This window comes from Oncorhynchus gorbuscha, linkage group LG25 (genome assembly GCF_021184085.1).
Source record: "Oncorhynchus gorbuscha isolate QuinsamMale2020 ecotype Even-year linkage group LG25, OgorEven_v1.0, whole genome shotgun sequence".
Lineage (NCBI taxonomy): Eukaryota > Metazoa > Chordata > Actinopteri > Salmoniformes > Salmonidae > Oncorhynchus > Oncorhynchus gorbuscha.
The window spans coordinates 238,221-251,338 of record NC_060197.1 but is presented as its reverse complement, the minus strand read 5'-3'; the positions used below and the strand labels follow the sequence as shown (position 1 = coordinate 251,338).

Sequence of the window (13,118 nt, the reverse complement as noted above, 5' to 3'; positions counted from 1 at the left end):
GCGGTTCTAGTGTTAGAATGTTGCAGTCAGAATGACTACTCACTCAGCTTGAAGAGGAGGCCCAGCGGTTCTAGTGTTAGAATGTTGCAGTCAGAATGACTACTCACTGGCTTCTAGTGTTAGAAGAGGAGGCCCAGCGGTTCTAGTGTTAGAATGTTGCAGTCAGAATGACTACTCACTGGCTTGAAGAGGAGGCCCAGCGGTTCTAGTGTTAGAATGTTGCAGTCAGAATGACTACTCACTGGCTTGAAGAGGAGGCCCAGCGGTTCTAGTGTTAGAATGTTGCAGTCAGAATGACTACTCACTAGCTTGAAGAGGAGGCCCAGCGGTTCTAGTGTTAGAATGTTGCAGTCAGAATGACTACTCACTGGCTTGAAGAGGAGGCCCAGCGGTTCTAGTGTTAGAATGTTGCAGTCAGAATGACTACTCACTGGCTTGAAGAGGAGGCCCAGCGGTTCTAGTGTTAGTGTTGACTACTCACTGGAAGAGGAGGCCCAGCGGTTCTAGTGTTAGAATGTTGCAGTCAGAATGACTACTCACTGGCTTGAAGAGGAGGCCCAGCGGTTCTAGTGTTAGAATGTTGCAGTCAGAATGACTACTCACTAGCTTGAAGAGGAGGCCCAGCGGTTCTAGTGTTAGGACATACACACTTCACTATCACAGATGCCACATGAGGAACTTCAGAAAGCAGTACTTCCCCTCAAATAAAAACACACCTTATGGAACAGCGGAGACTGTGAAGCAACACACACATAGACACATGCATGTGTACACACACATGCACGAAAACATAAAAAATATATATATTTAACCTTTATTTAACAAGGCAAGTCAGTTAAGAGCAAATTCTTATTTACAATGACGGCCTTCCGGGGAACAGTCTTGTCAGGGGCAGAACGACAGATTTTTACCTTGTTAGCTCTAGGATTCGATCCAGCAACCTTTCGGTTACTGGCACAGCGCTCTAACCACTAGGCTACCTGCCGCACTATGTACACATTTAGTACTGTAGATATGTGGTAGTGGTGAAGAAGGGTCCTGAGGGCACACAGTGTGTTGTGAAATCTGTGAATGTATTCTTTTCAAATAGTGTAAACAGCCTTAATTTAGCTGGACCCCAGGAAGAGTAGCTGCTGGCACAGCTAATGGGGATCCATAATAAATAGAAATAATTGTTCTTCCATGACCCTGTTGGCTAGGCTCCCTCTCCTTGTTCGGCTAGTAATTGGTGCGTGTTGCTACGGCAGAGGTTTATATTCCCACTGTTTCTTGATAATACTGCGATACCATTGACCTTCTCCCAGCATCCGTCTCTCCTCTTTAACCAGCCTGACATTTGGACATCTTTCTCTATTTGAGATCTTAATGACTGAGGTCATATCTGTTTTGTTCGCTTACTCCTCTCTCTCCATTTACATTTTAGTCATTTAGCTTATGCTCTTATCCGACTGACAGCAGTGAGTGCCGACATTTTTCATGCTGTTTCCGTGTGGGAATCGAACCCACAACCCTGGCGTTGCAAGCGCTATGTTCTACCAACTGAGCCTCTCACTCATTCCCTCTCTCTCTCTCACCTCCTTCTATTAATTTCCTTTGCTCCCTCCCACAAAAACGGGAAAATAAACCTAATTTTCCACCACCATGCTAGAGTGGCTACTGCTACTTCCTGATGTTGTGCCTGTGCTCAGCCAGGGGTAAACAACAGACTGCTGCAGTGTGCATCTTCCGGAATATATCTGAAAACGGTTGTGAAAATGTAGTTTTATTAAGGAAGAAGACAGTACGCATATTGCCGCACGCTATTAAAACTACTTAAGGAGGAAACGGATGCCTTTGCAGCCTGAATGGAGGATGTTTTCTGTACGAACCGGTCCCAGAGGGATACCAGTGTTTTACCGGCTGGGTACATTACGCCAAGACGAAAGTGAAGATGTATCACACACTAGCAGCTGTCTAGGCCTTTTCTCTCCCTTCTTTTCAGTAATACCCTTTTATCAGAGGTGAGATGCATTCACACCATTAACTTAGTAGCCTTATCAACATGTAGATGACTTGACACATGGCTGGTTGTGTGATTAAATGTGTTGCACTTATGGAGTGCGTCCCTCCCTTCTGTCACCATAGAAATGGAATCCACTCATCACAGAATGTTGACTTTGAATGGGTATGTCCATTCTAGTAAATATATTTCTTTACTTACACATAATCTCTAGAGCAGCTCACCATTAGGATGAGGCAGCACAGGTCCTATATGCCCTCAGGCTCCAGCACTGGAGATCATTTCACACCTGATACATTTCCTCATGTTGTCTGCCTCTCTCTGGGGAGGAGTGTGTTTTCCCCTCAAGTTAATTGTCATTTCTGTAAACAACAATACAAATGAGTTAGGATTTCCCTCTCCCGCTAACACAGTCCGTTAAAAGCTTTTTCTGCTTGTACTCTGTGTTTGATTCATTAGCGGAAAACAAAGGTAAATTAGAATTCACATTTGCTTTTTCTGTCTGCATAGTGAGAGAAGCAACTTAGCTTTAGTACAGTACAGGTCACACCAGGCGTCCTCATTGTCCAGGTGTAAGAGGGACTCAACTCCTATAGAAAGGTGGTACTACTTCACTGACTGACTGAAAGGTATAAGGTATCTAGAGCCACCCTCCATCACCTGGTTATACCAGCCTCTACCCCCCATAGCCTCCTTTGCCCCTAGGAGTTGGGTGAGCCCCCCCCCCCATCAATGATTCATCCCCAGCATTCAACAACATTATTCCCACATTAAAATTGCATGGTGCCTTTAAACCTCTTTGTTCAGAGGCGTTTGGTTTGGGCCCTGGGCACACCTCAGCACCGTTACACAAGACTGCCACAATCCATATCTACAACTCTGTGAGCGGGGAGACTGTGAGATTTTATGGGGAAGTGTAGGAGATGAGGGGGGTCTTTGAGTAGATCTGATGTACAGTATTTTGGAATTCAACAGTTTGTTGACCCATATGTTATTTGATAGAGGTGTGTGTGTGTGTGTGTGTGTGTGTGTGTGTGTGTGTGTGTGTGTGTGTGTGTGTGTGTGTGTGTGTGTGTGTGTGTGTGTGTGTGTGTGTGTGTGTGTGTGTGTGTGTGTGTGTGTGTGTTTTTAACCAGATAAATCACATTGAGATTGACATCTTTTTTTCCAGTGGGTTCTGACCAAGATGGCAGCATTCATAGTTACACATGTGACACAACATAACACATAATAATGAATGGAAGTTAAATTGGTGCAAAGTCCATAAAAGTGTATTAATCTTTAAGACATGTCAGTGTATTTGGGTAGTTTGAGAAGCAAGAGGCCGTAGGGCAGTAGAGAATGGTTTGGAACGCCTGCAAATAAGGGTGTGTTAATTGACCTTACCACATAGTGGTGACCTTAGTACATGTTGACCTAACATGATCACTGTTTGCCTGGCCTTAACCTCAACACCTACTGTATGTTCATGTTGACCTAACATGATCACTGTTAGCCTGGCCTTAACCTCAACACCTACTGTATGTACATGTTGACCTAACATGATCACTGTTTGCCTGGCCTTAACCTCAACACCTACTGTATGTACATGTTGACCTAACATGATCACTGTTTGCCTGGCCTTAACCTCAACACCTACTGTATGTACATGTTGACCTAACATGATCACTGTTTGCCTGGCCTTAACCTCAACACCTACTGTATGTTCATGTTGACCTAACATGATCACTGTTTGCCTGGCCTTAACCTCAACACCTACTGTATGTACATGTTGACCTAACATGATCACTGTTTGCCTGGCCTTAACCTCAACACCTACTGTATGTTCATGTTGACCTAACATGATCACTGTTTGCCTGGCCTTAACCTCAACACCTACTGTATGTTCATGTTGACCTAACATGATCACTGTTTGCCTGGCCTTAACCTCAACACCTACTGTATGTTTATGCCCTCAACCTTCAGACTGACTGTACATCTGTCAATAGTTTTTTTAAGGACTCATTAAGGACTCGCCATAACATTTGTGACAGCAGTTTATTTATCCTACATTTCACTCTGTCACCAAAAGTGAAGTACTTCTTGTTCAAGGTCACTTTCAACATGCTGAAAGCAGAGTGTTGTGTTTTGGGTGCCTCTCTGGAGTGGCTGAGGAGCACATGCAGTCCTCTCCAAAGTGATGATACCCCTCAATAACCTTCTTTAACACACCCTCGCCCTATTTCAAGTATCAAACCACTGAGCCATCAAAAACACACCCAGCCCCAAACAGCCAATCTCCCAGTTCTTTAACCAAAGATTATAGTCTCTCTATCTCCACATGTGGAGGGGGAAAGGCATCCACCTATTCCCAGGAAGATGATTCCTTCCCCCTGGTAGACACACACACACACACACACACACACACACACACACACACACACACACACACACACACACACACACACACACACACACACACACACACACACACACACACACACACACACTTTCTCTCTTGCCAGTCTTCCACAGCGAATGAAAAATGTGTCCAATATCCCTAGACGGACAATAATGATCAGAAAGCAATAGAGGTGAGGTGGATAGATAGCACCTTGCCCTGCGATAGCCGTTTTGCTTGGGTTTGCAGTTAAGGGTGTGTGCGTGGGTTTTAAAGGTTTTGCTTTGCTGCTGTGTCTCAGCAAGGCACTCTCATTACTTCTCATTGTTACTGTGTGGACTTTTCTATTGTCTGAGTTGCTCTGTTGTTGGCCAGGGCTAATGGCCGCTCCTTTAGCTGCCTTCAACCCAATCTCCTCTCACTCCCTGGGCTCCTTCAGTGTCTTCAAAGGTCTGTAGGACCTGGTGGAGGAAAGGGGCCATTAAAGATGATCTCAGAGGACACACACACCTGACACTAACACGCAGGCAGACAGGCATGTAAACACACACACACCTGACACTAACACGCAGGCAGACGGGCATGTAAACACACACACACCTGACACTAACACGCGGGCAGACAGGCATGTAAACACACACACACCTGACACTAACACGCAGGCAGACGGGCATGTAAACACACACACACCTGACACTAACACGCAGGCAGACGGGCATGTAAACACACACACACCTGACACTAACACGCAGGCAGACGGGCATGTAAACACACACACACCTGACACTAACACGCAGGCAGACGGGCATGTAAACACACACACACCTGACACTAACACGCAGGCAGACTGGCATGTAAACACACACACACCTGACACTAACACGCAGGCAGACGGGCATGTAAACACACACACACCTGACACTAACACGCAGGCAGACGGGCATGTAAACACACACACACCTGACACTAACACGCAGGCAGACGGGCATGTAAACACACACACACCTGACACTAACACGCAGGCAGACGGGCATGTAAACACACACACACCTGACACTAACACGCAGGCAGACGGGCATGTAAACACACACACACCTGACACTACACCTGACACTAACACGCACTAACACGGGCAGACAGGCATGTAAACACACACACACCTGACACTAACACGCAGGCAGACAGGCATGTAAACACACACACACCTGACACTAACACGCAGGCAGACGGGCATGTAAACACACACACACCTGACACTAACACGCAGGCAGACGGGCATGTAAACACACACAGAAGACCTGCATACTCACTCACTATTACACGGGAGAGATGGAAAACAGAATGTTTTTATCTTTTGAAAAGTAATGTTGTTCTACTGTGTGTGTGTGTGTGTGTGTGTGTGTGTGTGTGTGTGTGAGAGCCCATGATGGATGGAGAGTGCTGACATGTGCAGCTCAGTGGACTGGGAGACTGGACATGGCTAGACTCTCTCTTCTTCCCCCTCTCTCGCTCTGCTTCACTCTGAAAGACATTGCACGTCACCCCTGCTCCCCCCTGCTCTCTGACATCAGAGGTAGCAGACCAAACATCAGCTGTATATTGGACCATTTCACCCAGGGCCAGTCAACCTATAGAAGGTCTTAGTGGTGGATGATGAACTGTTTGATTCGTCTATCAGTTTAATGATGGGTTGTTGTGGACTGGTGGTCATAGGAATGTTATTTTAACTTTGGTTGATCTCTATCGGACCACCCATCTATCTGTGATTTCTAGCCTTCCTGTTACTGTTTCAGCCATAGAATAGTTTAAGTTCTATTTTAGAGCGTAGGTCAACGTAGTTGATTTGATATATCTCCTCAGTCAGTATTGTAGGCTAATTACATCCACATTTCTCCTCAGTGGTTCAGTGTCTTTCCTTCACTTCCAGGGCCTTCGGAAAGTATTCAGACCCTTTGTTCCACATTTTGTTACGTTACAGCCTTATTCTAAAACTGATGAGAAAAAATCATCTAATCAATCTACACACAATCCCCCATAATGACAAACTGAAAACAGTATTAAAAAATGTTTGCGAATCTATTGAAACAGAAATATCTTATTTACGTAAGTATTCAGACCCTTTGCTATGAGACTTGAAATTGAGCTCAGGTTCATCCTGTTTCCAGTGAGCATCCTTGATGTTTCTACAACTTGATTGGAGTCCACCCGTGGTAAATTCAATTGATTGGACATGATTTGGAATGGCACACACCTGTCTATATAAGGTCCCACAGTTGACAGTACATGTCAGGACAAAGACCATGCCATGAGGTCAAAGGAATTGTCTGTAGAGCTCCGAGACAGGATTGTGTCGAGGCACAGATCTGGGGAAGGGTACCAATACATTACTGCATTATTGAAGGTCACCAAGAACACAGGGGCCTCCATCATTCGTAAGTGGAAGAAGTTTGGAACCACCAAGAATCATTCTAGAGCTGGCCGCCCGGCCAAACTGAGCAATCAGGGGAGAAGGGCCTTGGTCAGGGAGGAGACCAACGACCCAATGGTCACTCTGACCGAGCTCCAGAGTTCCTCTGTGGAGATGGCAGAACCTTCCAGAAAGACAACCATCTCTGCAGTACTCGATCAATTAGGCCTTTATGGTAGAGTTGCCAGACGGAAGCCACTCCTCAGTAAAAGGCACATGACAGCCCATTCCAGAGCGCTCAGGACCTTAGACCTGGGCAAAGGTTCACCTTCCAACCGGACAATGACCTTAAGCACACAGCCAATACAACTCAGGAATGTCTTCAGGACAAGTCTCTGAATGTCCTTGAGTGGCCCAGCCAGAGCCCGGACTTGAACCGATCGAACATCTCTGGAGAGACCTGAAAATATCTGTGCAGAGATGCTCCCTATCCAGCCTGACAGAGCTTGAGAGGATCTGCAGAGAAGAACCGGAGAAACTCCCCAAATACAGATGTCCCAAGCTTGTAGCATCATACCCAAGAAGACTCAGGCTGTAATTGCTGCCAAAGGTGCTTCAAAAAGTACTGACTAAAGGGTCTGAATACTTATGTAAATTATTTATTTTTGAATACATTTGCATAAATGTCCCCCAAAAAGGTTTTACTTTGTCATTATGGGGTATTGTGTGTAGATTGATGAGGGGAAAAATCTATGTAATCAATTTTAGAATAAGGCTGTTACCTAACAAAATGTGGCAAAAGTCAAGGGGTCTGAGTACTTTATGAATGCACTGTATATTAGGCTGGTGTGTTTGATTCTGAACAGAGGAACAGTTTGGATCTCACTGTTCAGGGACCTTCACCAATCACACCAGCGCAGTGTAGCGATGAACGTGTTGCCAGGCAACTATAAGAATCTAATGCCTAGTGACTCTTCAAAAAGTTGCATCGTTCCAACTGCCTGGTGGGAAGTGTGTGCAGGTTTACCAGCTCAAAATAACACTGCACTCTTCCTATGTAAATACATCCGGAGGGGGGTTTCGCAGGAAAGTGTCACGTCTAAATGAATCTCAACTTAGGGCTTTGAGGCATTTCAAAGCAAAGCCAGACTTGGTTAGAAAAACCTACTGCGTCATAGCTTTCAAACTTCAAATGATCATCATCTGACTTAACCTTTCTTTTGACCCTTTGTCATTTTCAACTGTAAAGTCTTCAGTGTCGCCCTCTTTCTGCCAGCTGGCGAACCACAAGACCAGCTAGTGGATTTAAAGGGGAATAACGGCAAAATGTGCCTGTTCCTAAACCCCTCTGACTCATTGGACTGTCTGTCAAAGTGCTCACCTCTTTCACTCAGGGAGAGTGAGGGAGAGCTACGTCATGTGGTTATACAGCCCCCTCCCACTCACTGCAGCACCTGATAGAACTTTGTGGAATAACGCAAATCTACAACAACACATGTACGTTCTGTCACAGCTAAAACACTACATTCGGGAAGTCCAATTGATTATTTGATATGGCATATACAGTACATTTTATGTTATGAAGTTGCCTTCTTTTCTGAGATCTCTGCCAAGCAAGGAGGACAGGAGACAACCTAATCCCGCCTCCCACTTTTACCTTGTAACCCCTTTGGACAGTTCACCTGCCTATCAACACTGTCCGTTTTCCCTCTCTGACTGTCGGCTACATCCCTCGTTGCATGGTGTGATCAGATCATTACGGCAAAGTACATCTACTAAAATGAGAGGGAAAGACTAGTGAGTGTTCACCATAACGTCCAAGTCATAGGAGGACACGTATGGACTAAAAGGATCATTTATGGAACTAATGTTTCATTTAGGTGAATAACATAGTTATGGCATCTGGGTGGCCACTACAGAGGACATTTCCTGATGAGCTCTTATTTAATGTGATAAAAAAAATTATAGTCCTGACAACTCGTTTAACTATTCCTGAGATATTCACTTACAAGAAACAATGTGACTATCAAACTCAGCAAAATTATCATTCATAATTACACACACTACTTTTCAGTTTTCATAAACTTGAGCTGTGTATGTTTGTGTGTATATCATGTGTGTACGTGTCTGCTTGCTTATTCTGATGTGCGTCTGTCCTTTTTCTAGTGTTGTAAATGTTAACTGTCTGTCTCTGTCAGGCTGGAGGAGGAGAAGGTCCATGCTGCATCCTTTGCTGAGGCTGAGGCCCAGGCCAGTGTGAAGGATGAGGTGGGTCGTATCCTGGAGCTGGAGAGAGCCACGACCCATAAAACCCTGACGCAGGCTGTCATGAGGGAGAAGGTCAGCGCTGAGGACGAGAGGCTACGCACCCAGCTTTACGTAAGTCCCTAACCCCCTCCAACCGTTTCTCAACCCCCCCTTTGTCAAATGGTTTTGTTCCATTCTCAGCCCAGCACTAACACTGACTTTCACAGTCATCACGACCAGATGTTGATTAGGTGAATTAAGTGTTTTAGTGCTGGGCTGGAACAAATGCCTGTACACCCACTAGCTAGGGGTTGATGACTGTAATGGCCCTGATGGCAGCTCATTCCCCTCTGTAACCAGGGTGATGATCACTGTGCTCCTCATAGGTGGGACCATCCCATAACCAAAACAGAGGACTATATAGTATTATCTTAGTATCTGTAAAACATCTTGTTCTGCTGGGCATCCTAATGCTATACTGGACTCCACTGAAACATGAGGACTATATAGTATTATCTTAGTATCTGTAAAACATCTTGTTCTGCTGGGCATCCTAATGTTATACTGGACTCTATATAGTATTATCTTACTGAAACATGAGGACTATATAGTATTATCTTAGTATCTGTAAAACATCTTGTTCTGCTGGGCATCCTAATAGTTATACTGGACTCCACTGGAAACATGAGGACTATATAGTATTATCTAATGTTATACTGGACTCCACTGAAACATGAGGACTATATAGTATTATCTTAGTATCTGTAAAACATCTTGTTCTGCTGGGCATCCTAATGTTATACTGGACTCCACTGAAACATGAGGACTATATAGTATTATCTTAGTATCTGTAAAACATCTTGTTCTGCTGGGCATCCTAATGTTATACTGGACTCCACTGAAACATGAGGACTATATAGTATTATCTTAGTATCTGTAAAACATCTTGTTCTGCTGGGCATCCTAATGTTATACTGGACTCCACTGAAACATGAGGACTATATAGTATTATCTTAGTATCTGTAAAACATCTTGTTCTGCTGGGCATCCTAATGTTATACTGGACTCCACTGAAACATGAGGACTATATAGTATTATCTTAGTATCTGTAAAACATCTTGTTCTGCTGGGCATCCTAATGTTATACTGGACTCTATACTGAAACATGAGGACTATATAGTATTATCTTAGTATCTGTAAAACATCTTGTTCTGCTGGGCATCCTAATGTTATACTGGACTCCACTGAAACATGAGGACTATATAGTATTATCTTAGTATCTGTAAAACATCTTGTTCTGCTGGGCATCCTAATGTTATACTGGACTCCACTGAAACATGAGGACTATATAGTATTATCTTAGTATCTGTAAAACATCTTGTTCTGCTGGGCATCCTAATGTTATACTGACTCCACTGAAACATGAGGACTATATAGTATTATCTTAGTATCTGTAAAACATCTTGTTCTGCTGGGCATCCTAATGTTATACTGGACTCCATAAACATGAGGACTATATAGTATTATCACTGAAACATCTTGTTCTGCTGGGCATCCTAATGTTATACTGGACTATGAGGACTATATAGTATTATCTTAGTATCTGTAAAACATCTTGTTCTGCTGGGCATCCTAATGTTATACTAGACTCCACTGAAACATGAGGACTATATAGTATTATCTTAGTAACTGTAAAACATCTTGTTCTGCTGGGCATCCTAATGTTATACTGGACGCCACTGAAACATGACCCGTCGGCTACATTTCAACATTTCCAAGTTTTACCACTTGTGAGCTTTTCATCTGCAGATGATATTCACATTTTGTCTGGATCTTGGAGCTGTGCCCTTCATATAACTTCTGTTGAAACTACTTAACAGCACTGCAAGACATTTGCTAATACTCTTCTGAGGACAGGAAGAGGTACAGGAGGTTAGAATTTAAATGGCTGCACTGTTAATTGGGCAGTTTAGCAGGAACCAGTCATGTATTTTTGTATTCTAGCTTGAATGCATAGAAATTACACTTCTTTCATATTAAATATTGCTCCCTTCCATCATTGGTTAAACACACACTCTCACACACACACACACACCCATGTGTGGTAATTGACAGGTCACGACTGGCGCGGTGACACGTCGGGTGTGTGAGCATAGCCGTGAACTAAAGTCTATAGAGCCGTCTGACCACCCCTTACACACACACACACGCAATAAGAGCATTTGCATTACACACTAATACAAATGTGTAACAGGACAAATATAAGCACCCGCCAAATGATTGATTATTCTTAGACACACGAACGAACATACACACACACCCACGCTAGCCCCTCAGAGACCTGAGAAATGAGGGGTTTCACTTCCACCATATCATTGTGATGATCACCACTATATGATTAGGTTAAACTGAAATTGATCTTCCTACAGGGCCCTCTTATATTTCACTGTCCCCTTATTTCCTTTATGATGTTGTATCTGAGAAAGCCACCCTCATTTTAGAGAGTTATGGCTTTATTTGCTGTAAATAGCCCTTATAAACATATAGCAAGACCAGCGTCATCCCTGCATTGCCTTGACAGCCAACAGATTCTCTCACAACCGGCACACACACACACAAATGCACAACACGCTCCCCGGAGAACGGGCCCTGTTTACAAACCTACGCTATTGATTATATAGCTCATTTCACACGCTCATTGCTGTAATAGAAAAATGAATCATTTTGGGTGGCCGAGACGCCATGGCGTGCCGCGATTCCACCACGCCGCAGGATGAGTGTATCAGGGATCCCTCGCTCGGAACGACGATCCAATCGGAAAAAATGTAAAAGTGAGGGAGGTGGGGAGGAAGAGCGGGGACTCGATACGCCTTCAGCATCTGTGAAGAGAGCTGTTTTGTTCTTTGTCATCTTTAATTTAATGATTATTTTTGGAGGGAGGGAGGGAGGGAGGGAGGGAGTGATGGGACCAGCCATGTATCTCCATGTAAGTGTCTGTCCTCTCTTGGTGCTGTTTAAAATAATGTCCGGATAGCTCAGATCAGTCATATGGACCCGTTCTGGGGGCCAACGTGTTCCAAAAGATACTACAATGGGGAACAGAAGCACGGCGGAAGCTCCACCTCCCTCTCTTTGCGAGTTCTGGGCAAGTCTGTGGGCCAAATGTCCCCTCCCCTTCTGAAATTCGCAAGATGTGAACACCTGTGAAATGGTGATTTGTCCAGATGATCAGTGAGGAAAAACCTGTGCTCTGGGTTAAGGTTCAAGGTGAGACATGACATCTGACAGACGTTAAGATACCAGTACTGTTACATGCTTCTGTCCACCAGAGAGAACTATCAGTATACAGCAGTACTGTACTGTAGTACAGGTCACAGCAGCAGCAGTCCTTGTAGTACAGGTCACAGCAGCAGCAGTCCTTGTAGTATAGTCACAGCAGCGGCAGTCCTTGTAGTATAGTCACAGCAGCGGCAGTCCTTGTAGTATAGTCACAGCAGCGGCAGTCCTTGTAGTATAGTCACAGCAGCGGCAGTCCTTGTAGTACAGGTCACAACAGCGGCAGTCCTTGTAGTACAGGTCACAGCAGCGGCAGTCCTTGTAGTACAGGTTGCAGCAGCGGCAGTCCTTGTAGTACAGGTCGCAGCAGCGGCAGTCCTTGTAGTACAGGTCGCAGCAGCGGCAGTCCTTGTAGTACAGGTCACAGCAGCAGCAGTAGTACAGGTCGCAGCAGCGGCAGTCCTTGTAGTACAGGTCGCAGCAGCGGCAGTCCTTGTAGTACAGGTCGCAGCAGCGGCAGTCCTTGTAGTACAGGCGGCAGTCCTTGCAGCAGCGTCACAGCAGCAGTCCTTGTAGTACAGGTCGCAGCAGCGGCAGTCCTTGTAGTACAGGTCGCAGCAGCGGCAGTCCTTGTAGTACAGGTCGCAGCAGCGGCAGTCCTTGTAGTACAGGTCGCAGCAGCGGCAGTCCTTGTAGTACAGGTCGCAGCAGCGGCAGTCCTTGTAGTACAGGTCGCAGCAGCGGCAGTCCTTGTAGTACAGGTCACAGCAGCGGCAGTCCTTGTAGTACAGGTCACAGCAGCGGCAGTC

At 45.0% G+C, this 13,118-nt stretch overlaps 1 protein-coding gene across 8 annotated transcripts in view; it reads left to right on the top strand.

The window, feature by feature from the left end:
* chchd3a (coiled-coil-helix-coiled-coil-helix domain containing 3a) overlaps nt 1-13,118 on the top strand; it is a 121,665-nt gene that overhangs the window by 33,508 nt on the left and 75,039 nt on the right. For all 8 annotated transcript variants that reach the window (XM_046327986.1, XM_046327985.1, XM_046327983.1 and 5 more), the window contains one exon: nt 8,985-9,165. In XM_046327986.1, the coding sequence (XP_046183942.1) occupies nt 8,985-9,165 (181 nt within the window). The remainder of the gene's footprint in view (nt 1-8,984; nt 9,166-13,118) is intronic.